Raw genomic sequence first — 26,276 nt, 5'->3', positions numbered from 1 at the left:
TAACAATTTCTTGAGTTGCCTGTTTTATTACTCTCTCATTGTCCTGTGACAATCTGTGGTAATACCACACACCCAGTTCCTTAAAATTTTATGACCATGAAAGAGTTTTTTTGGAATTAAAGCTCTTAAGTGATTAATTGGGGAAACCGACATACTCAATACCAACAGCGGGAAAAGGAGAAATCTCTTGTGCCAGACTCCTGATCCTCTCATCAATTGTTTGTACTTTTTGAAAGAGGGTTGACTTTCAGTGGGATTGATCCAAAATGAGATTTATGCTGCTGCTGCTGTATGCTGATAGAGTTGATTCCAACACCTGTTGTTGAGTTAGTTCCAACCCATAGGACCCCTTATAGGGTTTCCAAGGAGCAGCTGGTACATTTAAAATGCTGACCTCGTGGTTCAAATCGACTTTCTGGTCCACTGCTTTATCCTACACTGCCACACCAGGACTCCTGTATTGGGTTTCCAAGACTGTAAATCTTTACAGGAGCAGAAAGCTTCATCTTTCTCTCAAGAAACAGCTGGTAGATTTCAACTTCTGACTTTGTGGTTCACAGCCCAGTGTGTAACCCACTACACCACCAGAGCTTCTTAAAACGTGATTAGGGAGCCAAATAGTTGATTGGCTAAGTTTTCGCTTCCATTAGCCTGCTTGGATCTAGGGGCACTGTTAATCTATAAATGGGCCATAAATGATGCAGGATGCTGGGCTGTGTCTACTTGAAGGGCAGAAAACTCCAATAGAAAGCTGCCCTTCAGTGACTGAGCTGACACCGTAAGAGCAGGTCCTCTGCCTAGTGGCCCTGTTAGAGCCCCGAGACAGTCTGGCTATACCTCAGGGTTCATGGGCTCCCTGGATTTTATTTCTCTATCCTGGCCTGATGAAACCCAAGTTTTATTATGGCTGTAATCTTGCCCCAAAGCTTTTGCTTGTTTTAATTGTTAAATATTACAAATTCCCCAAATTCCCAATTGTTCCTTAAAACTTGGGTATTGTTTATGGTTCAATATGCATGAAAGATTTTAAGTGATCTATAGGATCATGGTAATTTTTTTTTTTTTAAACCAAGTTGGGGTGCAAGAAATACATCTCCTGGCTCCCCTTCCCTAGTATTCAGCAGTACTTTCTTGGTCTCCAGCTGTGCTGCAGACCTGTCCATACACCCCACACTGCTGCTCTGTTTGCCTGATTGCTTTCATGGTGTCCTTGTACTGGGAAGTCTGGGGGCTTTGCTCTCAGTACTGGAACTCTGTGCCCAGATGTGCTCTACCCTAATTGCTTACCTGTTGAGACATTCTCATATACTCTGAATTGTTTGGTATGCACAGTTTTTTTTGTTTTTTTCCTGTCTCCTTAGCATACCTATTCAGTGGCAGTGTCTCCTGGGTGGCAGTGTTTACCTGCATTTGTCTGTCTGTAAGCTGAGTTTAAGAATGATTGCAAAGTACAACTCTCACTCACTTTTAGCTGTATATATTTTGAACTTTTTGTTGAAGTATAGCATGCATACATAAAAATGCACAAATTATATGTTTCATATTGTCCCAGAAACTTTGCACTTCCCCAGCCATGTAATTAGTGATTAGATTAAGAAAGGAAACATTACCAGCACCCAGGAGTGCCCCTTGTGACTACTTCTAATCACTCATCCCTCCCTTACAAAGAGTAACCACCATCCTGACTCCTTTGCATTACCTTCACCTGTGTGTGTGCTCCATGCAAATGGAACTAGACAATACTCTCTTCTGTCCTACTCTTTCATTTCACATTGTATCTGTGAGATTCATCCTTATTATTATTACAGATTGGTAGGGTCTGTTTATTCCCATGCTTTACAATAGTCTATTGTCTCCCATATGACTACATCTATGCTGTTGTTTGCAGAAGAGGTCAAACAACCTAGCAACGTTTGGCATGTTGAAGGTGCCAAATTGATGAAGCACTGGTGGGTCAGTGGTCAAATTCTCACCTTGCATGTGGGCTGAATTCCTGGACAATGCACAGTCATGCGCAGCCACACCTATCTGTCTGCTAAGCAAGTTTCAACCCAAGTTGCAAGCTAGGAAGATCTGCCTCTGAAAAGCAGCCAGTGGAAACCCAGTGGGTCACAGTGGTCTCGTCTGTGATGGATCGTGACGTGAGACTGGCACAGGACCAGGCAGTATTCTGTTTTGTTGTGCCGGACGTCACCTTAAGTCAGGTGCCCACTTCATGGCAGCTAATAGCAGAAACAGGCATTGCATTGAATTACTGCAGAAACAGAAGAGAATTTACCTATTGTAGGAATTTTGATGAACACATTTGGCTTTGTGTAATTGAGGTATGGGTTAAAGAGGGGTGAAAAAAAGAAAACCTTCATTTCTTTGTCATGTTTTGGCCACAATCAAATGTCTACATTTTTTTTCTGACCTAGCTGTATTTGGAGTCCTGGTGTGGCGCTATGGGCTAATACATCAGACTGCAAAGTTGTTTGAAATGCAAGGTTGGTGGTTCAAGTACACCATCTGCTCCTTGAAAACCCTATATAGGATAGCTTTGGGTCGGAATCGATTCAACGGCACTTAACAACAACAACAACAACTGTATTTGCTTAGCTGCAGAAATCATTAGAAGGTATTGCTAACTTTTGATGACTAGAAGTAAAGTTTGATTTAGGAACTTGTTTCAGAACTCCTTCCCATCTTAGTTAGCTTATAGTTTCCCCCCCACTCTGCAGCAAAGAATTTTCATAGTGCTGTTGGGAACACTTGTCTGGCATGCCACTTAGCAGTGATGCCATACTGCTGTTTAAATTCTCATCTTGTTGGTGAGACAGGTTAGCTTTATGGACCTTGCTACATTTATCAGCATGCCCTCCAGCCTTCTCCCATAAGGTTATGGAGGTTTGGGTGGAATAAAGATAGGCTTTTGTTGTTGTTGTGTGCCATGGAGTCAGTTCTGACTCACGGCGACCCTATACAGGGTTTCCGAGGCTGTAAATCTTTATGGGAGCAGAAAGCCTCATCTTTCTCGGTGGAACAGCTGGTAGTTTTGAATTGCTCACCGTGAGATTAGCAGCCCAGTTCATAACCACTACGCTACCAGAGCTCCTTAAAGATAGGCAGATGGTACTAAAGTAACGTTCCATGTGGGTTCTTGCTCCATCCTAACCTACTCACTGTGCCTCCTCCCTTACAGACCCTCATGTACTCATGTGATGTCTCTGTTAAATTCTAGTCATTCTTCTTGTGATGACAAGCATATTCTAAAAATGGAAAAAACAAAAAAAACAAAAAAAAAAACTTTGGTGTGACATTTTGTCACACCTAAGGAACTCTGGTAGTGTAGTGGTTACGAATCGGGCTGCTAACCTCAGAGTCAGCAGTCCGAAACTACCAGCTGTTCCATGGGAGAAAGATAAGGCTTTCTGCTCCTGTAAAGGTTTATAGCCTTGGAAACCCTGTACAGGGTCGCTGAGCCGACAACAAAGAGAGCTGTTAACCTGAAAGGTTGATGGTTCAAACCCACCAGCCGGCTTCTTGGGAGAAAGACATGGATGTGTATTTCTGTAAAGATTTCTAACTTTGGAAACCTTATGGGACAGTTCTCTCTCTTAGACAGTTGCCATGAGTCCAAGTCAACCTGAGTCGGAATCAACCTGAAGGCAGTGGATTTGATTTACTTTTTAGTTTTAAGAGAGGAACCATAACAGAAGTAACACCTACATTGAGAGAATGCGTGGTTACATGGTATTTCCTGCAGATGAGTCATCTTCTCAGGAGACCCCTTGATGGTGGCTTCTTTGGTGGCTGAGTTAGGGAAGGTGTTTTTACAAGAGAAGAATGCATGCTGCCTTTGGCTGTTTGACCTTTACTGTGCAGGGTGAATGAGGCAGCATTCCATCTCTCTTTACTTCTGCTCCTTTACTGAAGATACTGGATCTTCTCTACACCATGGTTCTCTACACCATGGTTCTTTGTTCCTCTTTAAGTTGTTTAGAAAGAAGAAAACTGTTATTTGGAAAGTGCACAGATATTTTTGTTGTTGTTCAAAAGGGAAAGGAGAGGAAAGGTGAAAATGTGAAACTAACTGTAGGGTCATGCAGCAGCATCTCCCTTGGTTGTAAAAACAGCCTACTGATCACACCTGATTATCCTGCTGTCTGCTTTGATGCATATGGAATGAAATTACTCAGACAGCTGCCAGCACAACAGTCTTTTGTAATCTTTTCATCTTATCTGCTTTTTAACGAAACATGGCACTTCTTCATGATGGTGTGAGTAACTAGACTCATGTCAAGTCTTGCTGTGCTCATGAAAGTGATTTATAAAAATACTTTATAGTGATGCCATAGTTTGTAACTTGCCTGAGTGGATAAATAAATAATATAAGACACTATACTTCAAGCTGCCAAATAGGCTCAAGACATCAGATACTAGCTGCATGCTTGGAATCCCTACGCCTCTGCCTGCTTCTGACCTGCTAAATACAAATTTTAGGAGTTCCTGGGCCCCTTCATTCTGACCTGCTGGCTCCCATTGTTCTCTTAGGTCTGATAATTTGCTAAGATAATTCAAATAATTCATAGAAAGCACTATTCTTGTAGTTACTGTTTTATTATAGCAAGACAATACAAACAGACCTACAGAATAAGGTCTGGGTGGGTTCCCAGAGTGATGCTTCCATGCGCCAAAGGGCACACCATCTCCCCACGTGGACTGATGTGTTCTCAAACCAGAAGTCCCTGGAGCTTCCCTGCCCTAGTCTTTATTGGGGATCTATTTACATAAGCGTGATTCAGTGAGCCATCCCTCTTGTCCCCCAGGTCAGCTGACATCACCAGTGGTCTTTCTGGCCTGACTAGCTCCTCTCCCTGGGAGTTAGTTGATGTCATGAGGTATTATGTCAGGGGCGGGGAACCTTTTTTTCTGTGAAAATGTATATATAACATCATTTGCAGGCCATACAGAATTATTGACGTCAAAATTAGTCTGCTATATTTGGTCACACATTTAATGAACTCACCCCTAATGTGATGGCCGAACCACCTCCATGGCACACAACCACCACCACCACCACCAATAATGTGATGGCTGGATCTGCAGTTACCTTGTGAGGGCCAGGTAAATGATATTCCGCCAGATGTTCCCCACCCCTGTATTATGTGATGGGTCTTTCTGTCCTGGCCAACTTCCAATTGAGAATCATCCTCTTACCATTTTACCTGACCTGTAAATCAGGTGTGATCTGGAATCCTTATCGAAGATACTTAAATCCTAAATTTAATTTTTGAAATTTATCTCTCAGGAGTCAAAGATCAAATTACTTAGGTAATGTTAGTGTAGACCCTATACTGCCATTTTGGTTTAGTCAGCCTAGAGGCAGAAGAGATGAGATTGTGCTAATAACATGTATGACCAAAAACCCAGCTTGATTCTGACTCAACGTGACCCTATAAAGACAGGTAAAACCACCTCATAGGATTTCCAAGGCTGTGGTAGCATAGTGGTTACGAATCGGGCTGCAAACCTTAAGGTCAGTAGTTCGAAACTCCCAGCTGCTCCGCGGGAGAAAGATAATGGTTTCTGATCCAGTAAAGATTTACAGCCTCGGAAACCCTGTACAGGGTGGCTATGGGTCAGAACCAACTCAACGGCACTTAACAACAATCTTTACAGAAGCAGACTGCCACATCTTTCTCCTGAGGAGTGAAGGTCAGTCTTACAGCTGGTAATCAAGCGCTTTAACCCCATGGGGCCACCAGGGCTTCCTGTCTATGACCAAAGACCCTCCTTTATAGTGCAGATCTTATTTTCTTTGCAATATATTCATTTTATCACCAGTGGCCTTAGGTTTAAGTTTTTTTTCTGTGTTCTTATTTTCTCTGTTAGTAGCATGGGGAAAAGAAAGTTCCTTTCTCCGTGTTCTACAGGTAGGGCCTGTGGAGAACTAGAGACAAATGGGAGTTTCTGGAGAGAACTTCCTGGCATTGGGCAGAGGCCAGGAACCTGCATCTTCCTCATGGACTCTCTGGCTGTGATCCTACTCTTGGTTCTTAATACAGGAAATGTTCATAGATGGGGCTACTTATGGTGAAGCTGCTTATGGAGTTTTGGTGTGGTACCGTAATGTAAGTACTGGACTACTAACCTCAAGGTTGGCAGTTCAAACTTATCATCCACTTTTTGGAACTCCTATATAGGGTCATTGTGAGTCAGAACTGATTTGACAGCACTTTACAACAACACAGTGAAGCTAAAGCCATCGTCGATAGTGAAGGTTTTCTTAATTGCTGTCTTCATGTTAGCATAAAAATGCAAGGTGTTTTGGGCATGTATCTGGCTCTTAAGAAAATTGGAATTCATTAAGAAAAATAAAGTTTAGTATACTTACAATGGGTGAGTTTTATGGTCCATAAATTACAGGTTAATAAAGCTGCTGGAAAGCACAACTTGAAATGACTTTTAGTCTTGGTGTGGTGCTCTATGGTAAACATTGGACTGCAGGGTGGGTTTGAACCACAGGATCAGCAGTTCAAACTCACTAGCTGCTTCTCGGAAACTCTATAGAGGGTCGCTGAGTCAGAAGTGACTCGAAGGCTCTTAACAACATGTTTGTTTGTTTATTTCAAAAGATAGCTATTCTAGGAGAAAATAAGATTAATTTTATTACCCTGATTTAACCTGTTAATATGTCTTAACTATGTTGTTCTCATTTCACATAGATACATGTTGTTGTTGCTAAGTGCCGTCGAGTTGATTCCGACCCATAGCGACCCTGTATAGGGTTTCCGATGAGCAGCTAGTGAGCTTGAACCACTGACCTTGTAGTTCAAACGGCTTTGCAGTCTGTTGCATTAACCCACAGTGCCACACCAGGACTCCACATAGATGTATTTGTTGTTGTTAGGTGCTATTGAGTCGGTACCAACCCTTAGCAACCTTATGCAATATAAAATTCATTTCAAAAGCAAAACAGTATTTCCCAGCATTAAAAATAAAATGCTCATCTAGAAAATGGGGGAAATTGGAAAAAGATCCCTTACATTGCCTGTGCCACCCCTCACTGTCACACCCCCTGCCAGCAAAGAAACAAAAAACTGAATTTTGTTGTTGTTGTTGTATTTTCAGTCTTGTTGCTGCTAATCACTGAAGGAAGGAGCTGTCCCGTGATCATGTGTGTTTATAATGGCCACATTTATTTTAAAATGAAGTTTCTGTTTATATTAGGAAGGTAACTCCTCAATCAGAAAGTAAATTCCTTGACTTCTTTCTGGTGTCAAATATATACTTCATACAATGTCTTTCCAGTTAACAATCTCACAATACACGTCTTTCTTGGAACTTGTAGATAGTTCCTATATAGTCTTCATATTCATGTATACTCGATTCTTTAACTACACAAGTTTGAACTGTGTGGGCCCACTTAAACATGGATTTTTCTTTTTTTTTTTTTTCCTCCCCCTGTTGCTTTTTCAGTGAGTTTGCATTTCAAGTTAAAAAAAAAAAATGTCTTTGTAGAAGTGGACCTTTTCAATTCCAATCTATGTTGCTCAAGAGTCAACTGTAGTTAATTCTTCTGCCTATAAAATTTGAACAGTATCACCTTTAGATTATAAACCACTGCAAAATGAATCAATTTAAGTGACCACATAATACCATGTGAATAGAAGCACTAGTAGTGTTTTTTATTTTTAGGTGCTTTTCTAATTGACTAACAAGATCTTGGAAGGTGGGCACCAATCCACTCTGCATCGTGGTTCTTTCATCAGTATTGTTTTCCAGATAGACACTCCTTAGAGGCCAACGTGTTTGTCATTGACTCTTTCATTATAACACATCTCAATAAAACTAGGTTAAGAAAAGGAAGTGATATATGACTGTAAAAACAGAAACAAGTCAAAACTGTTTGAAATTTATGTACGATTGGGAGCCACGACCTAGTAAATTTGTAGTCTTACTGATAATTCATTTAAACTCTCCATCAGTTGCCTTATTAAAGTGGTTCCATTCCAGTACTACTTTACGCACAGTTTTTAGCATCTGTTCCTTCATTTGTGTGGAATGGAAGATAGCTGGCTGGCTCTCCCTTTCTAAGCCTGAATTGTGATGTCATGTCTGTGATCCATGGGTGCAGCTGTAGGGCTTCCATGTGTGTTTGGCTGTACTGACACCAAAAACATCTGGCCTTAGATTACAGTTATCTTCTGCTGCAACTATAATGAAACTTCTTTGGTGTGAATTGGAGTAGTGCCAACTATCAAAGAAGCCTTTGAAAAGTTTGAGATGAAAATCCCATTATCTTTTCATTCCAGTTTTCCACAAACTTTTTAAAAGCTGCCTTATATTTACTGGAATACCTCACAGATACTATGAGTTTGGCTTTAGAGCTCTCTAGTAAAAAATCCCAATAAAACAAGTCTCACGAAATACTGAGCTTCCCAGTTACATTTAAGAGGTGTGCATACTTTATATTGTAGCTTATTAAATAATGCAGTAGCATTACAAAAAGTGTGGAATGTTGTAAGAATTAGCAAAATGTGACACAGAGGCATAAGTAAGTACATGTTTTTGGGAAAATGGCTCCAATAGACTCTTCCATTTTGTAATATCTGAAAAAGTTCAAAATACAACTTAAAAACAATGGTAGTCACTTAAGAGTGTATATTTCCCCAAGTCTTCAATTAAATTAAGCACTGAAACATCTTAGCTTGAATGTTGTTGTAAGGTGTCATTGAGTTGGTTCTGACTCATAGTTAACCCTATGCACAACAGAACAAAGCATTGCCCTGTCCTGTACCATCCTCAGGTTGTGTCATGTTTGAGCCCACTGTGTCAGTCCATCTCCTTGTTTTCCTCTTGTACACTGACCCTCAGCTTGTCCCAGCATGATGTCCTTTTCCATGTATTGGTCTCACCTGCCCAAAGTATGTAAGATGAAGTCTGGCCATCCTTGGTTCCGAAGAGCATTTTGGCTGTACTTCTTCCATGACAGATTTGTTTGTACTTTTTTAATCTATGGTACTTTCAATATACTGCACCAACACCATAACTCAGCTGCATCAATTCTTCTGTGGTCTTTGTTATTCACTGTCCAACTTTCACATGCATATGAGATCGTTGAAAATGCCATGGTTTGGTTCAGGTGTACTTTAGTCCTCAAAGTGACATTGTTTGCTCTTTAACACTTTCAAGAGGTCTTGTGCAGCAGATTTGGCTAATGTAATAAGTCCTTTGATTTCTTAAGAGCTGCTTCCATGAGTGTTGATTTTGATCTGAGAATAATGAAGTCTTTGATGACTTGAATGACTTGAATCTTTTCTCCATTTATATGGATGTGTTGTTTACTGTTACAATGGTAAGGATTTTTTTTTTTTTTTTTTACATTGAGGTGCAATTCATACCCATGGCTGTAGTCTTTGTTCATCATCAGTAAGTATTTAAGTCCTCTTCCTTTTCGGCAAGCAGGGTTGTATCATCTACATACTGTATATTGTTAATTAACCTTTCTCCAATCATGATGCCAGCTGTTTTTTCATATAATCCAGCTTCTCCGATTTTTTACTCAGCATACAAATTGAGTAAGTATGGTTAAATAATACAATTCTGGCACACACCTCTCTTGATTTTAAACCATTGTTCTGTTGAAACAACTGCCTCTTGGTCTGTGTACAGTTTGCTCATGAGCATCATTAAGTGTTTTGGAATACTCATCGTCTGCATTGTTGTCCGTAGCTTGTCATGATCCACATAGTCGAATGCCTTTGCATAGTCAATAAGGCACAGGTAAATATCTTTCTGGTATTCTCTGCTTTAGCCAAGATCCATCTGACGTCAGCAGTGATCTTCTTGTTCCATGTCATTGTCTGAATCTGGCTTGAACTTCTGGCAGTTTCCTGTCAGTGTACTGTTGCAGCCGTTTTTAAATTATCTTTAGCAAAATCTAACTTGCATTTGATATTAATGATACTGTCCTATGGTTTCCTCATTCTGTTTGGTTACCTGTGTTTGGAATGGGCACACATATGGATCTCTTGCAATCAGTTGACCAGATAGTTGTCTTCCAGATTTCTTGCCATAGGTGAGTGAGTGTCTCCAGTGCTGTATCAGTTTGTTGCAAGATTTCAATTTGTATTCCATCCATTCTTTAGGGAACCTTAAAATTTCAGAGTTATCCTTTTTCTCATTCTGTTTCTATTTTTATTTTTAAAAAACCCAATTGTTTCCACAGTACTCTTGTGTGCCAGTACTAACCTAAAACTATTCAGTAGAATGAATAGGGATTGAATATACACAGTGTATAATGTATAAGTGTGTAAGCATCCATGCAAAACATAGCCTTTATATGCAGTGAGCACGTGGATTTCAAGGGCTTGGATATGATGAGGTTACCAATTTACATTAATCATAGCAGGAAAAGAGATTTTCTTGATTTCTCTTAAAGGCCTGGTTTTGTTGCTGGTTTGGTGGCCTGTGGGTTTTCTTGCCTCATTTTATAGTTTGTGTGATTTCTCTTGTCTGTTTTGTTTTTATGTTGGCTCTTCCCAGGGATCTTCCTTCAGCAGCTGCTTGAGTATACCTTGGGAGGTCTTTCCTTCCTCTCAGAGGGTAGTGGGTTGCCCTTTCCTCTATGGTTTCTTGTTACTTTGCTCACTTCATCTCTGTAATGTTTGTTCCCACCTGTCTCTATAACTAGTCGTGGATCTGCCCTTTATCGTTCTACTGCCCAGCACGATGTCTGTTACGACACGTGTGCATTCTTAGTATTTGTACCACTGGCTGGTTGTATGGACATGGCTCTTGCTGAAAGACTGTCAAGGAAGTGACATAGATAGCAGCTTCTTAGCCTTCATTTTTTGGGTAAAGGCAGATTTAGTGGTTTGCATTGCTGGTTGGAAATGGGATGAGTTGAAAAGGTTCTAAAAGGGTAATATAACCTTTTTTGTGTTCATGAGTTTGAGTTGTGATATTTATTTAAACATGTACCTAGCTGCTTTAAATATTGGGTTCTATAAACCTGGCACTGTAGGATCACTACTGGACTGTGAACCGCAAGGTCAGCAGCTCAAACCTACCACCTGCTCCTCAGAAATCCTTTACAGGGTCACTATGAGTCAGAACTGACTAGCTGGTACCAAGTACAGCTATAAATCTTTGTACTCATACAATCTCAGAAAAGGAAGTTCAATTGGTATATGTGTTTATGAGGTGGTAGGTTTACTTTTTTTTTTTTTTTTTTTTTCAGAAATCCATCCTCTCGTTACCTTAAAGACTGATGTATTATACTTTGGTTGTTTTTTCTTTCTCTTGTCCTCTGTGAGAATTCCAGTTTTTATTCAGAAGAGTCCACACAAACTCTTACCATGTGTTTTCCTTCAAAGTCATTTAGAATATAGGGAGATGGTGATCCTGAGGAAGGGAGTATTGGATTTTTCTTTAGGGAGTGGCAGTGTTTGACTGTTGGCAGACAGATGACATCTGCAGTCTCTTGATGCCTTTCTTTCAAGGTCTGTTTGAATGATTCCTGCAACATTGAGGAGGAAAAGGGACCTCAAGTTAAAGAACTGCTTTTATACTATAAGTACTTATTACACTTTTTTGAAGTGTGTATATAACAGACTGTCTGCATGTTTTATGTAAAGTGATTAGCAACAAAAAGTTTGCTAATAACATGTTTTCTTGGTGGTCTAAAACAACATCAAAATCCTACATCTCTCCTGTATTCCACACCAGGACTCCAAAATTACATGAGAAGAAATTATTTTCTGATAAAGTACAAGCAGTACAAGAGCTTGGAAAGTTCTTGGCCAAAAGCGAACTAAAAGACAGTGGAATATTTCCACAAACTTTTTGAAGCCCCCGTGCTCTTAATATCAGCAATAATATACATTGTATTCTGAATCTGTCTCATGGTTTTTTTTTAAATAATAATAATAATAATAATGGGACTTTCTCAGTGTAAGTGGTAGTGGTATCATTCCATATAGTACTGGAATATAGTGGGATGATTCTCATCTCAACAATGGGTCATCTTATTTCTAATTGAATTGCTTATTGAAATCATCGATTCTCTTTCCCTGCGTTTCTTAGCATCTTGTAAATTTTGACATCTTTTCATTTATTTCTGAGAGTAGCACCTGCAGTTTTAATCACTGTGCCCTTGTATTAAGGACAGGGGGAAAAAATTGAAAAAAAGTTGTATGAAATATATATTTGAGACTCAGGACACACACCGCTAATTTTTATTTGGCAATATGCCTAACCTAAGTATAGGCAGTCCCTGTTTACAAGTGTCCGACTTAATGTACAATCCATACTTATAAAGCATCCCCCAAACTGAATAAAACCTATTGGGTAAATCATTCCAGCCATATATAATGATTTGTTATGACAAATGGACTCGTCTTTATGATGCACAGCAAAACAGTATTGTTATGATTACTGTATTACGTCCAAGATGTTTTGTTGTTGTTATGTGCTGTCGGGTTGGTTCCAACTCATAGTGACCCTGTGTAGGATTTCCAAGGTTTTAAGGTATCTCAAAGTGTTTCTTTCAATTTTTTTTTTTTTTCTCTTATGCACAGAAAGGTATACTATATGCTATATATTCAAAGGAGCTCTGGTAGCGTAGTGGTTACGAATCGGCCTGCTAAGGTCAGCAGTTTGAAACTACCAGCTGTTCCGCGGTAGAAAGATGAGGCTTTCTGCTCCCGTAAAGATTTACAGCCTCAGAAACCCTGTTCAGGGTCCCTATGAGTCGGAAATCGACTGCGTGACACATAACCACCACCACCACCACCACCATCACCATATATTCAGACAAGCATTTGACTGTGGTTAATATGAACCATCTCGATTTACATAAATTTGACCTAAATCAGAGATAGACCTTGGAACAGAATTCATTTGTAATCCATGTTGTTGTTGTTGTTATGTGCTGTGGAGTCGGTTCCGATTCATAGCGACCCTGTACGGGGTTTCTAAGGCTGTAAATCTTTATGGGAGCAGAAAGCCTCATCTTTCTCCCGCGGAACAGCTGGTAGTTTCGAACTGCTGACCTTGTGGTTCGCAACCCGATTCGTAGCCACTATGCTACCAGAGCTCCTTTTGTAATCCATGTAGCAGTGAGAAAATAAATGGGTTGCACTAGGGTAGATAATTTCTGTGGTTGGCTGTTTGGTTGGTGTAATTGGGGGCTGGCATCCTTGCTTGGCCTTCTTAGCACATCCCAGCAGTGAGCTGATGAGCCTGGCAATGTGGTCACTATTGGTCGCCTGTCCACCCATCTGCTGCTAGCAGGAAGATGATGCCAGGGATTCATGTAGTCTGCGTTCCCAGGAGGGCTGGCTCTTTCACAGGCTGCTTGAGGAACACTTTGTGCTCACAACTATACACAGTTCTGCTCAGTTGGTAAAGCAGAAGATAATTGCAGTTCATTTCCCAGAAATCCTATATGAGTGCCTACTACGTGCAAGGCACTATGAGGTGTGAAGGTCTTTGCTTGTTATCTGACTTTTCTGTTTCTTCCATCCTACGTGGCTACTGTCCTGCTAAGAATGGATTGGGGGCGGGGAATGGATTAGAGTTTCCATTGGTTTTATTATTCTCATCTAGCACATAAAGAAGTTGAGGTTCAGGGATTCACTAATTTATTATTATTTTAAGATCAAACATAATACCAGTATCCAGATACATACACAGTTGAGCACTTTTAGTGTGGCAGGCACTGTGCGGGGTACAGAGACAAACAGTTTGTGTCTTCCTAGAGTCCATGCCTTAGATGAGGAGGATTTGAAACATATAAGTATAGAGTGGTGAGTAGTTGTTGTTAAGTGATGTTGAATCAGTTCCCTGCTCATAGCAACCCTGTCTAGGGTTTCTGAGAAACAACTGGTGGATTTGAACTGCCGCCCTTGCCATTAGCAGCAGTCCAATGCTGATCCCATAGCACCACACCAGGAAGTCTGGTGAGTATTAGGAACGAATTATCTGACTGAGTCTAGAGCAATTGATTTTTATGATGTAGTATTTATGATGTAGTATTTATGATGTAGTATTTTTCATTGCCTCTCTAGTTTTCTCTAGAGCTTGAGCATGTGGCTGTTGTGCTATAGCTGTAGATTTAGACCGAGGCTTTTGGAGGAGAATGAGTTTCTCTGGAAGGAAGGCTAGGGGACACATTCTTACGAATTTCTGTAGCAAAAAGTATAAAGCATTCAACTTGACTTTCCTAAAAGAGACCAATTATGGTTTGACTCAGTGCAAAATGTCCCTTTTGGGTTTCACTAAGTGGTGTGAGGTTGGCTTTGTATCCTTAGTCTAGCTGGGCTGTGGTAGCCTATATAGACTCACAGTCCATATAGGTACTTCAAGAGTGGTGGGGTTTCTTTTGAGCCTCTGAGGTATCTGATTCTATTGCTCTCATTGTCTCCTTCGGATGCCGTGTGAGACATTCCTAAGAAGTGGAGAAGATTGGAAGGGGAGAGGCATTTTAAATTATTTTGAAATAATTGAAAATAAAAATAATGATTTTAGCATTATTTTGGTGCCATCCTGTAGTTGTAGTTGTTCATTCCCGTCGAGTCTCTTCTGACTCGTAGGGACCCTGTGTAGGATTTCTGAGGAGCAGCTGGTGAGTTTGAACCATCAGTTTTTTGATTAGCATTCCAGTACTGTCTCTACAGCACACACCAGGGCTCCTCCTCTGCGCTATAATAGTAAGAAATTAGCTGTACATCTTGAAGAAAATGTGAGAACTTGTGGAGGAGCTTCTACATAACACACAAGGGGGCTTTAAAATGTTTGTGGAACCATGGAATTTAAAAGATAATGGAAAATTTCTACAAATTTAAGCACTCAACCATAAGGTCATTTTAAACTGTAAGGTTGGTGGTTCAAACTCATCATCCGCACCTCAAAAACCTTAAATAGGGTCAACTCGATGGCATTTAACAACAAAGGAAAAAAAAAAAAAAATATATATATATATATATATATGAGTCCTGGTGTGGCACTATAGGATAAACACTGGACCTCAGGGTCAGTTTAAACCACAAGGTTGTCATTCCAACTCACCAGCCACTGCTTGGAAACCTGATTAAAGGGTTGCTGTGAGTCGGAACCAACTCGATGGCTAAAAATTAACAATATATGTGCTGAATCACACTTTCCCCAAATGTAGATATGATACTTCCAATATGAAATTGTCAAATGAATGCTCCAACTTAACTTTTGACATCTAAAACTTCTTAAATGAAGGAGGATGATTAGAAATCAGAAATCTTAATTCTGTGTTGTTTTACTTGAAAAGCTGTAAAATGTAGCCATTGTCTTCTAGAGGTAAGCCCAGGAAAGTTTAATGGAGTGTGTCATACTACCCTGTGGAAAGCCTGTTGGATACTCAGCTAAAGGAACAGGTCTTCATATGTGACTTCCACAAAAATCTTATAGAGGACTTCTTCAGGTGTAGGAAATTTCAGTTCATCAGTCAACAAGTTATTTTTGAATGGAACCTGCCGTTACAGAAGAGTGGGGATCCCTTTCTGGATAATGTGAATACTCACAGTGAAGAGAATTAAATATATATATGATATATGTAAATTTAAACTAAGATTTATGTACTTGTTGTCATAATTGGCATACTAGAGTGAAATTCTACTGTCTGAGGGAACACCAAGAGCCACCTTTAAAGTACTATTGCTTTTCGTTTAGCACTGTGACATTTCAATGATGGTTACCAAGAAGATTTTATTATACTAGTTGATTTCTTACTTTCTTAATTTTTCCTTTTTTCACTCACTATGTTTTTGTATCGTGAAATCTCAAAATAATTCAAGCAGTATTATATTGTATACAATAATACAAGTAAGTTAAGAAGTTGGGGATACAAGAAGACAGAAGGATGTGTGAGGGAAAGACTGAAGCAAAACCACTAGATATATCAAAAATCTTCACAGGGTCCATAGTATCTTCAGGGTCAGAATTAGAAACACTGAGCTGTGTAAACACTAACCATTCATCCTACCCCCTCCACCCCCTCCATCCACCGCTACCTCCACCACCAATCCTTCCATCCCATCTGTGCCTGAATAAGTGAAGTCCATAGGATAAATGCGGGACAGGGAACCACAAAGTCATTGGTTCGAGCCCAGCAGCCATTCCTCAGGAGAAACATGAGGCTTTCTGCTCCTGCAAAGATTTTTAAAAGCCTCAGAAACCTTATTTATACTTAGTGACTATGAGTTGGAACTCATCTTGACAGCAGTTAACATAGGGCAGTGCTTTCACTTTGGCAATATCTATACCAACAATTTAATTATTACAATCAAACAAAAATTATTTTAATGTATGATCAAAAGCAGCGTGATGTATCATGCTGTTTCTGATGAGTTTTTTGTTTTTTTTCCCCTATATGATTTAAGGTTTGTTGTTTATATATTGTTGTTGTTGTTAGAGTCATTGAGTCAGTCCTGACTCATAGTGACCCTGTGTAGGGTTTTGTAGGATGTAAATCTTTGGGGAAGCAGAAAACCTAACTGTTCTCCTTTGGAGTGGCTGGTGGATTCTAACCACCAATCTTGTAGTTCTAGTCCAGTGCTTATCCTACAGAATCACCACACTCCCCTATCTATATGTATCTGTCCATCTGCGATTTATTTTTAATTTCCTTTTAGTGATGGGAAAGTGGGAACATACAGTCTATATTATGTATGTTTTTTTGCTGCATTACCTTGGTTGAAGAATGGGAATGTCTGTGGACCCAAGCTGTTACTTTTTAAATGCACTGGATTCTAATGTAATGGACCATCTCGAGCACATCTAGTCTCAGGCTCATACATGGCCAGATACCACTTATACAGGTATTACTGGTTTATACAGAGCCAGATTCCACTGATAAAGGTATTACTGGTTGTAGCTGGTTTATGACTTTGTCTGCTAATTATGTTATTGGTGTCATTTCTGGTTAGGTTAAAATTTTTCCCCCTTAATTTTCTCTTGGGGATATGTTTCTGCTTCTTTACTTGCCTGGTAAGTTTTAATGGGATGCCAGCCCCTTAGGCTCTGGATCGTTTGTATTATTATTCTTGAGCTTTGTTTGGGAATTTACTGGGAAACAGTTCTGTCACTTTAAGATTGGTTTGGTAGAACCAGAGAAGCCTTTCAAACCAAAACCCATTGCCAAATCGATGCTGTCAAATTGCATGGTCTCAGTGCAGGTAGTAGGTTTGAACCACCAACCTTGTGTTCAGCAGTACCCACAGCACTAATAGCAGTCTTCAGAGCTAATTTTGTCCCATTGTTGAGGTAACAGGAATCTGTGTGAGTCTGTACTGAGAACCACAGGGTTGATGGTTACGGTCTACCAGCTGCTCCACGGGAGAAAGATGAGGCTTTCTGCTTCTGCAAAGATTTGCTAACCTTTGCTAACCACAAGGTCTGCAGTTGAAATCCTCAAGCCGCTTCTCAAGAGAAAGATTTATAACCTCGGAAATGCTACCAGTCACCAGGCCAGGCTTTCAGCTCTTAACCATATGCACTTAACCATATGCACCTTTTTAGGTTAGCAGATGAGTGCAGCCCACTTGTGCTACCCAGGGACTTATTCAATGTATATAATACTCTTTTTCTTGTTGCACTATGGGAAGCGTCATAGAGTTTGACACTGGCTTTTAGGTATAGGGGTATTTAGGTATAGGGGTAATGTATGGGCTGAGGCAAGATAATCCTTAAAGGACCCTCTGGTAGATCAGGAAGATGAAGCCGGAACATAATGAGTCAGGACTCCACTTCTATGCCCCAGGAAAGATTGAAGCGCAGTAAGAGCCAGTCTCAAGAAGTTGTGGGCCAGGATTGGTACATGGTAGCAAACAGAAAGAAACAGCCATGAGACCAAGGCCAGAGCTGTGTGGCCCAGCTGCTCCAGTAAGAAGGCAGATTAACAAGCACAGTTCTGGTTCTTCATGCTCCCACCAGCACCCCCTGCACATGGACCGTTGGTGGAATCAGGCCAAGCAGGGAACATTGGCAGCGATCCCAGAGCTGCAAGGAGGGGTGGGAAGGGGACCCTCAGTCCAGTGACAAAGGGAGTTGAACTGTGTGTGCTGCCAGAACGAACTCATTTGGAATTCTTCTGTAGCTTACGCTCTTCTCCTAAACCCTTCCTCACCTCCCATCCCCAATTATGGAGGCTGTTGTGTTGGTTCTGACTTACAGTGATCCTGTATAGGGTTTCCAATCGAGTGACTGATTGGTTTGAACCACCACCCTTAAGTTTAGCAATCTGGTCCATGCCGTATAACCCCACACCAGCACTCCTATAAAGGAAGCAGTACATTGGAAACCCTATGCAGGATCACTATGAGTCTGAATGGACGTTCCAGGATGCTTAACAACAACATGTCAATTATAGTAAATTAGGAAAGGTAAAGAAGAAAATGCCTATGATCTGAAGATAATATTTGGTAACATTTCCTTTTTTCTTTGCTTTCACTAAATATGTATGTAGTTATTTTCACATATACACCTTTAGGTTGTAGATAGAAAAATGTCAGTTTCATCTTCTGAGCATTTTGGTTACTGGTCCCCTTTGGTGTCTTAATAGCATTACAAGTTAGGTTATATTTTAGTTATTGTGTTGCTGTTGTTGATTAGATTGGGGCTTGCTAGGTAGATTTCCATTTCAGTAAATTCCAGGCTTTCAGGACCAGCTTTGGGTTTCTTTCAGGGTCTCCGCTCTGGTAGAGTACTGGTTTTGAATCAGGCTGCTAACCTCAAGGTCGGCAGTTCAGTTCGAAACTACCCACTGTTCTGTGGGAGAATGATGAGGCGTCCTGCTCCCGTAAAGATTTATAGCCTCGGAAACCCTGTGCAGGGTCGCTATGAGTCGGAACCGACTCCATGGTACTTAACAACAACAACAACAACAACAACAGGAGGTACTGACTCCAACTGTATGTGTATCTCTGTGTATGGAGAAAATGGGTGGATTCTAAAATTAAGTAATAACACGAACGTTTTCACATTCTAGTCAGTATTGAAGGTTCTGTACCCATGGTACCAAGGAGTCCTGGTGTGGCACTGTGGGTTAATGCACCAGACTGCAAAGCCGTTTGAACTGCAAGGTTGGTGGTTTAAGCTCACCACCCGCTCCTTGGAAACCCAACCAAACAGCGTCACTATGGGTCGGAATCGACTCGACGGCACTACACAACAACGTGTGTCCTGTAGGTGGTGCTTGGCATGGCATCTGATTTTTAGGTTTTGATGATGTGGATCTTGGAAAAGTTCTAATAGTTTAATTTAGACCCTAGAGAAAGTAGTGATTTGTCTTAGTTGACTCTATTGCTTCAGATCCCCACCACCTTCGTTTTTTGTCATGTTGTTCTTAAATGGTAGTATGGAGGGCAGGGGCTGCCACAAAGCTGTATTGTGGTCTTCTTGTGGTCCTTGGTGTCATTCATGGAAACATCAGATTCCCAAGGTTACTTATGAAAGGATGATGCTGAGGGAAACTGGATTGATCTTGTTTGCTATCCTACACCATTTAGTTACAGTCACACACACACACACACACACACGTGAATGGTGTTACGTAATTCCATTTTTTATCACAATATCTTTAGGTACTTGTGTGTGTGTGTTGCGGATGGGAGGAGATGTGATATAATAATCTTTGACATATTCAGCAATCTTTGTGGCCTGGCAAACTTTATGGAGGATGGAAAAGTTAGAAGGCTCTCTGAGGACTTTGTCTAGTAAAAGTTCTCTGTGGTATCTTTAGATAAGAGGGTTAAGGACTGAAGGGCCATTGCACTTTGACTTTGGAATCCCAGAAGTTAATTGATTGAGTAGAAGTAGAGATAACAGTGTCTTTTTGTAGGAAAGCATTCTAAACCGTATTTCTGAGCAAGCTGTCCCGAGTCTTTGGTTTCCATTTTACTTTTTTTTTTTTTTTTAATGCTAGTTTCTAAAGTTGCTTATTGGTCTTGTATTTTGGGACTGACTGATGGATCTTTGGGGAAACAGAATGGACTGATTTGATAAAGAAGCTATTCCTTCCTTTTGACCAGATCCCACACCCTTACTCTTGCTCTGCCTATATAGGTTTGCTCACCTACATTTAATAAAATACTGATTTAAATCATACAACTTTGTCATTTGCCTGAGTCCAAGAACAGTGAAATGTGATTTAGTCTCTGCTGCTTTCAACTTGATGTGATTCTGAGTAATCCTCTCAGATGTAACTGGGATTTGCCAGGTAAGAGAATCTGTTCTTATTTTTCCCAGTTCACAGTCACAGAAAGAAAGGTCCATTCGTAGTTGGCTGAAAACAAACTAATGTGTAAACAGGTTTTAAAAAGATACTTTTCATTCAAAGCATCTAGGTGTACATTCCTTTATTCATTTTAGGGCTGAAATCTGCCAGAGTTACTTGCTCCTCTTATTTTATCAGTTCCCCTTCCAGATAACAAAGACAAATGAAAAATCAACTGTCCTTCCTCTATTGTTGTACTGTTACTGAGTAGGCATTTCATTGTGTAAAGAGGGTATACTGGCTGGAAGAAAAAGAATTATCTCAGAAAACTTTCCTATCTTGGATCCCAATTCGCTGATCGAAACTTAACCTGTCTCTCACTTTCCCATATAAGTACTACCATTCATGGACTGAGGGAGAATTTAGGGAACCAGATTGCCTAACAGTGTTTTAAAGGGAACCTTAAAAACAAAAACAAAATGATAATATGGGCTCCTGTGTGTTCAGATGGTAGGGTGCACTGGGCTTGTCATATGACTCATGTAGATACCATAGCTGCTTTTGAAAATTACCACTATTCAGACGTTCTCCCTTCCCCCAGCCGCTAACTGAGAACTCATCGCCTAGTCAGATCCCCAGCCTGAGACAAAGACCTTTTCTATGAGAGTTTGCTCCCACTGGTTAGAGTCCAAAATGCTAATTGGCATCAGCTGTATTAAATCACTAAGTGGGGGTTAGCAGCTGCCTTACCATGGGAGAAAAACAGGAGGGCGCATTTCTTCCTTACCAAGAAGCTTCTTTCCTGTCTTAAACCAAACCTAACCCATTGCTGTCACGTGGATTCCGACTCTAGGGACTCTGTGGGACAGGGCAGAACTGCTCTATGGGGTTCCAGAGCTGTACATCTTTATGGGATCAGACTGCTGCCGGTCTTTCTCCTGTGAAGTGGCTCGTGGGTTCGAGCTGTGCTCCTTTAGTTAGCTGCTGATCGCTTAACCTCTGTGCTACCAGGGCTCCTTCCTCTCTTTTAAGTGACCGTAACATTTTTTTAATGTGTATGTGATTATGGCCGCTCTCTTAAAGAGGAGAAAATTGTAAAGGGCAAAGGGAAGGAAACGCAGTGGCTCACAGAAACAGCACTGGACTATGAACCACAAGGTTAGCAGTTCTCACCCACCAGCTGCTCTGTGGGAGAAATATGAAGCTCCCACAAAGATTTTTTTTAAACCTTAGATACCCTATACTGGGTCTCTGTGAATTGGAACTTACTTGATGGCACTTAACAACAGCAATAACAAAAGGGCAAAGTAATTTGGACTCAGCTTAGACACAGGGGATATTTAAACTTCCTCTGCATAGTTTGCCAAATCCATTTTCTTTTCATATGCAGAGTTTGTTGTTTTACAATTTCAACTCAAGCCTGCCCCAAATCTGTATCTTCTCTGGCTAAATGAGGTGTTTATTTTTGATGGCAGTGACAGTGTGTGTGTGTGTGTGTGTGTTTAAGTATTGGAATGAGACCACCAAACTTGTTTCAAGTTAATGACCAAAGGGAGACTTGAACTCAGGAGCGGGTTCATTTCTTTAAAGACAACGTGAAACAGTATATTATTAGCATTAGTCATAATTAGATTCCAGTTGTAGCTGGCACAAAGCCTTTGGCAAATTCTGCATTTCTGATGCTTTTTCTCCAAGGTGGGCACTCAGACTGTAAATGACAATTAGCTGTGTTAAATACTTTTTTATTTCATAAGATTTGCAATGAGTCATCTATTTAAAAATGGTAGAAGCAAGAGAAGGAATGTTTAAATTACACATAAACTTCATTTTAAAACATTTATTTGAAAGGTGATTATGCTTTCCCATCAATTATTTTTGTAGTTTAGTACAGATCTTCCCAGGATTTGATTGCTTGAATACCCTTTTAATGGAGACCAGGGAGGCCTTATGAATGGTTTGGGGGATGCTAAAGCCTCCAGGTGTGGCAATGTGGGATCAGCTCTGGACTGCAAACCACAAGGTCAACAGTTCTAACTCACCAGCTGTTCCTTGGAAACCCGATACAGGGTCGCTGTGAGTTGGAACCGACTTGATGGCACTTCACAAAACAACGTTTGAAATAGTAGACTCTGTCTGTGGCATGTATTTGACCTTGTGTTACCCCGTCAGCATCGTCGTTCCTTCTTTTCCTTCAACTGTGTGTATACCTTCTGGTGCACTCCTCTCTATCTCACATACCCACATGCCCACACGCATGTGCCGTGGATGACAGAAATCCTGGAGGAGGAGGACCAACAGTCTCAAAGTGGAATGCATGTGCTGTGTAGAAAGACGGAACATAGGGAAGTTTTAAGGGAACCAGTCATCGTTTCCTTTTGAAAATTATAAAGGGACTTCAAAAAAGTTTGTGGGAAATTTTCATTATATACTAAGTTCTGTTGTGGCTCTGTAGGATAAGTGCTGGATTGCTAACCGCAAGGTTGGCGGTTCAAAATCACCAGCTGTTCTTGGAGACCCCATACATGGTCACTATGAGTCACAACTGACTCGACTGCACGGAACAACAACACAGTATAGGGATTTGTAGAGATCTGGTCTTCAGCTTTTCTTGAATTCCTTTGCCATTTCTCAGACACTGTGCTTTTCTTACCAAGGCACATTTTTCTCTCTCCATGTCCATTCCTTTCTTCGTCCTCGCTGTAATCTGGCCTTCCCCTCATTCCCTGTGAGCTATAGCCCTTGTTGACAGCTCTTAGCAGATAGTGTGGCAGAGCTCGCTGGCTCCATCACGTAGAAGACAGCAGGAAACAGAGTGGCTGTGCTGGCCCAGTGTCTTCGCTGGCGTATGTGAGAGAAAAGCAGAGAGAGGCCTTGCAGCCCTCTCAGTCCACATCACTCGCATGGGCTGTTTATTTGTAGTTTCCAGACTAGTGTCACCATCTGTTTCCTTCATTCCCCACCTGAGCTTCTCCTAGAAACTCTTGTGATTCCTCCTCTGCTCTTACTATTGTCATCAAACAAAAGGCTGAGGGAAAAGCCAAGTCTGTAATATAACCTTTTATAACAGAGTGGTGGTGTAAAATCGAAATTCACTGCTCATCAGCATCTCATTTAGAGTGCACATGTCCCCTAGAGGATGATAGCTGGCTTGTGTTTAGTAATCCACCCTTGTAAATCCATGGAGAAGGGTGCTGTTATAAAGGTTGTTAGAAGGGTATATCATAGAGCTTTACATGTGCCAGGTGATTTATATTCGTTAAGTGTTTACTAGAAAAGAAAGCAGCCTTTCCTAACAACTAGTTAAAATAGTTTCAATCATATCTTTTATAGATGAACAAATTGAGGTCCAGTGAAATATGGAGTAAATTGCCTGAGGTCACCGAGTAGAAGAACTGGGACTGTACATCATGTCCCCTGCTGTTTCTTCCCATAGACATTGTTATCTTTTGTACTTATTTGTTATATATCACCTGTCACCTTACTTCAAAGACTGGGTCCCCTTAAGGTCCCTAATTCTTGTGGGACATAGATAAAAGTGAATGTATACTACCTTTGTATACTACCTTTGCTTCTAGTGGGGCTGGAAAGTTACATTCCTTTCATTAATGCATGTGGGTGGGAAAAGTCAAGCACTTCAAGTGTTTTATTTTTGTTTATTCTTAAGGATGAAGAGGAAGAAATCAAACTGGAGATAAATATGCTGAAGAAATATTCACATCATAGAAATATTGCAACATATTATGGTGCTTTCATTAAGAAGAGCCCTCCAGGACATGATGACCAACTCTGGGTAGGCAGATGTTTCCTGAATGTTTTGTAGGTGTCTCTTCTTGGGCTGTATTATAATGGTACGGAGTATTTTCCAAAGGGAGGGAGGAGAGAAACAGAAAGAAAAACTTGGCCGTCTGATTTTAAAAGTTGTATGTCTGTTGTTTGAAGGTATTTGCTTTTTTGTTTTGTTTTGGGATGCTGGTTTCAAATTACACAGAAAAGAACTAACTGGTATTTTAAGAATATAATGGCATATTTTGAAAAGATTGTGACTAAATATCAAGAGAATTGGAAGCTTGAAACACAAAATCGATAGATAAAAACTCCTTGGGAAGTGGTTAGCTGAATTATTTTCATTTTTCTTTGCCACCTAAAGGTGAGAGACAAATCTCAAGAAAATATACCTCTTGGAAGTGATCTATTAGTAATAATGATGATTATTTTAATTAAAACTATTAAATTTCAGTGACATTTCTGGACTGGATGCACTAAAAACCTCAATCTCTTATTGAACACATTTGTATCCAATATGATGGCCCTGAGATACTGCCCGGGTTTCACATTAGTTACACTCATAGTGTTGAACTTACCAAGTAGGAAGGAAGGAGTAGTGCTTTTTCTAATATGCTCTGTTTTTACTTAAGGGATTATAGAAAGTTTGCTAAATTGAGAAAATCAAACAAATCACCTGTTTCCATCTTCCAAATCCAGTCATAGTTAAGGTTTCGAGTAGTTTTCAGAACTTTAAAAATGTGTAGATCATATTATATAAACATTTAATATTGTCAATAATACATAATAATAACATTTTTCTTTTGTACTAAACCCAGTTAATGTAAAATAGATTGAAGATCATAGTGTGAGTAAAGTAGAACACTTTTGAGGAAGAATGAGAAGGAACGTGAGGGAGTATTTGAATCAGATTTCTGGTAATTTGGACGTCGATCCAGAATGAGACCAAAGTGAGCACCTCACCCTGTTGCTCATGTGCTTACAGTAGAGTCTGCACACTTGAGAACTTCTGCACAGGGGGCGTGTGCCATTGAATATGAGAAAATCTCAGTCGACTGGACCGAGTATACACAGTGACTTACGTGTAATGAACTCTAATCCCCTTGAATGTCTCCAGAGTGCTCACATGCCTCCGTCTTTTGGAAAGGTAGAGTGGGTTAGAGTATGTTTCCATAATTTCTCTGATATGTACTGCAGTCTGTGATGCTCTCTCCAACTGCTGCAATGTGTTAGTCACAGTGTGTGTCTTGTCTGCCCTGCAGCTTGTGATGGAATTCTGCGGGGCTGGGTCCATTACAGACCTTGTGAAGAACACCAAAGGGAACACACTCAAAGAAGATTGGATAGCATACATCTCCCGAGAAATACTGAGGGTAAGGAAAGGCTGCAGCTGTGCAATCTAATATACATTCTTGTGCTTACATTTTCGTTTTCCTGAAGTATTTCTTTACATGAGTTATACCTGTACAAATTGTTCCCTTCTTGACAACAACTGATGGCTCTATATAGATAGCCTAATAGTTTAAGCTGCATCATAGTTTTAACCCTGGCAAGTATCTAATGAAGATCATTGTGGTGGTTAAGTGCCGTCGAGTTAGTTCAGACACATAGCAAGCCCGTATGGGATTTCTGAGAAGTAGCTGGTGGGTTTAAACCACTAACCTTACAGCTAGCAATCCAGTGCTTGTTGTACAGCACCACACCACACCAGGACTCCAAAGAAGGTCGACTTAAGCAAAAGTTTTCCTCTATTTTCTTAAAGTTCATTCTCCAGGTCATGACTGTATAGCATCTTTCCTTGGAAGTTAAAAAGAAAATCGGAATGGAGGGGAAGAGACATAATCTCTAAGTATTGTTTTTATAGGAAGTCTGCCTGTAAGCTTATAAAATCAGTACTAACAGTGCTAAGTGCTGACTTTCAAAATCAACTTGTGAACTTTGGCATTAGCTGTTAAAATCTGTTGTAATATTTATGAGGAATAGTTCTAAAGCTTAATGGTATTTGCAGCCAATTGGAAAGCTGGCTTAGGATCTTAGAGTAACTTTCAGAGCTGCTATTTTAGCAGCTTTCAAATGATCCCTGTGAGGAATAGAGCTGTCCTACCAGCTCAGGAGCTTTTTTTTTTTTGTTTAGATTTCATATCGAAAAGTGCTTGGGTTACTAGTGTCAGAAATCACATTTCTTCTCTCCATTTTACTTCCAAATTACACATTGAAATGAGTTGGTTGCATTTCATTTGTTGGATGTTAAAACTGG

At 40.3% G+C, this 26,276-nt stretch overlaps 1 protein-coding gene across 1 annotated transcript in view; it reads left to right on the top strand.

The window, feature by feature from the left end:
• Nucleotides 1–26,276, top strand: part of MAP4K4 (mitogen-activated protein kinase kinase kinase kinase 4) — a 268,380-nt gene that overhangs the window by 138,171 nt on the left and 103,933 nt on the right. The window contains exons 4-5 of the mRNA XM_006870766.1: nt 23,901–24,026; nt 25,282–25,392. Of these exons, the coding sequence (XP_006870828.1) occupies nt 23,901–24,026; nt 25,282–25,392 (237 nt within the window). The remainder of the gene's footprint in view (nt 1–23,900; nt 24,027–25,281; nt 25,393–26,276) is intronic.

Source organism: Chrysochloris asiatica, unplaced genomic scaffold, assembly GCF_000296735.1.
Source record: "Chrysochloris asiatica unplaced genomic scaffold, ChrAsi1.0 scaffold00150, whole genome shotgun sequence".
NCBI classification, from domain to species: domain Eukaryota; kingdom Metazoa; phylum Chordata; class Mammalia; order Afrosoricida; family Chrysochloridae; genus Chrysochloris; species Chrysochloris asiatica.
The sequence above is the reverse complement of the archived record's forward strand: the minus strand, read 5'-3'. Positions and strand labels throughout refer to the sequence as shown.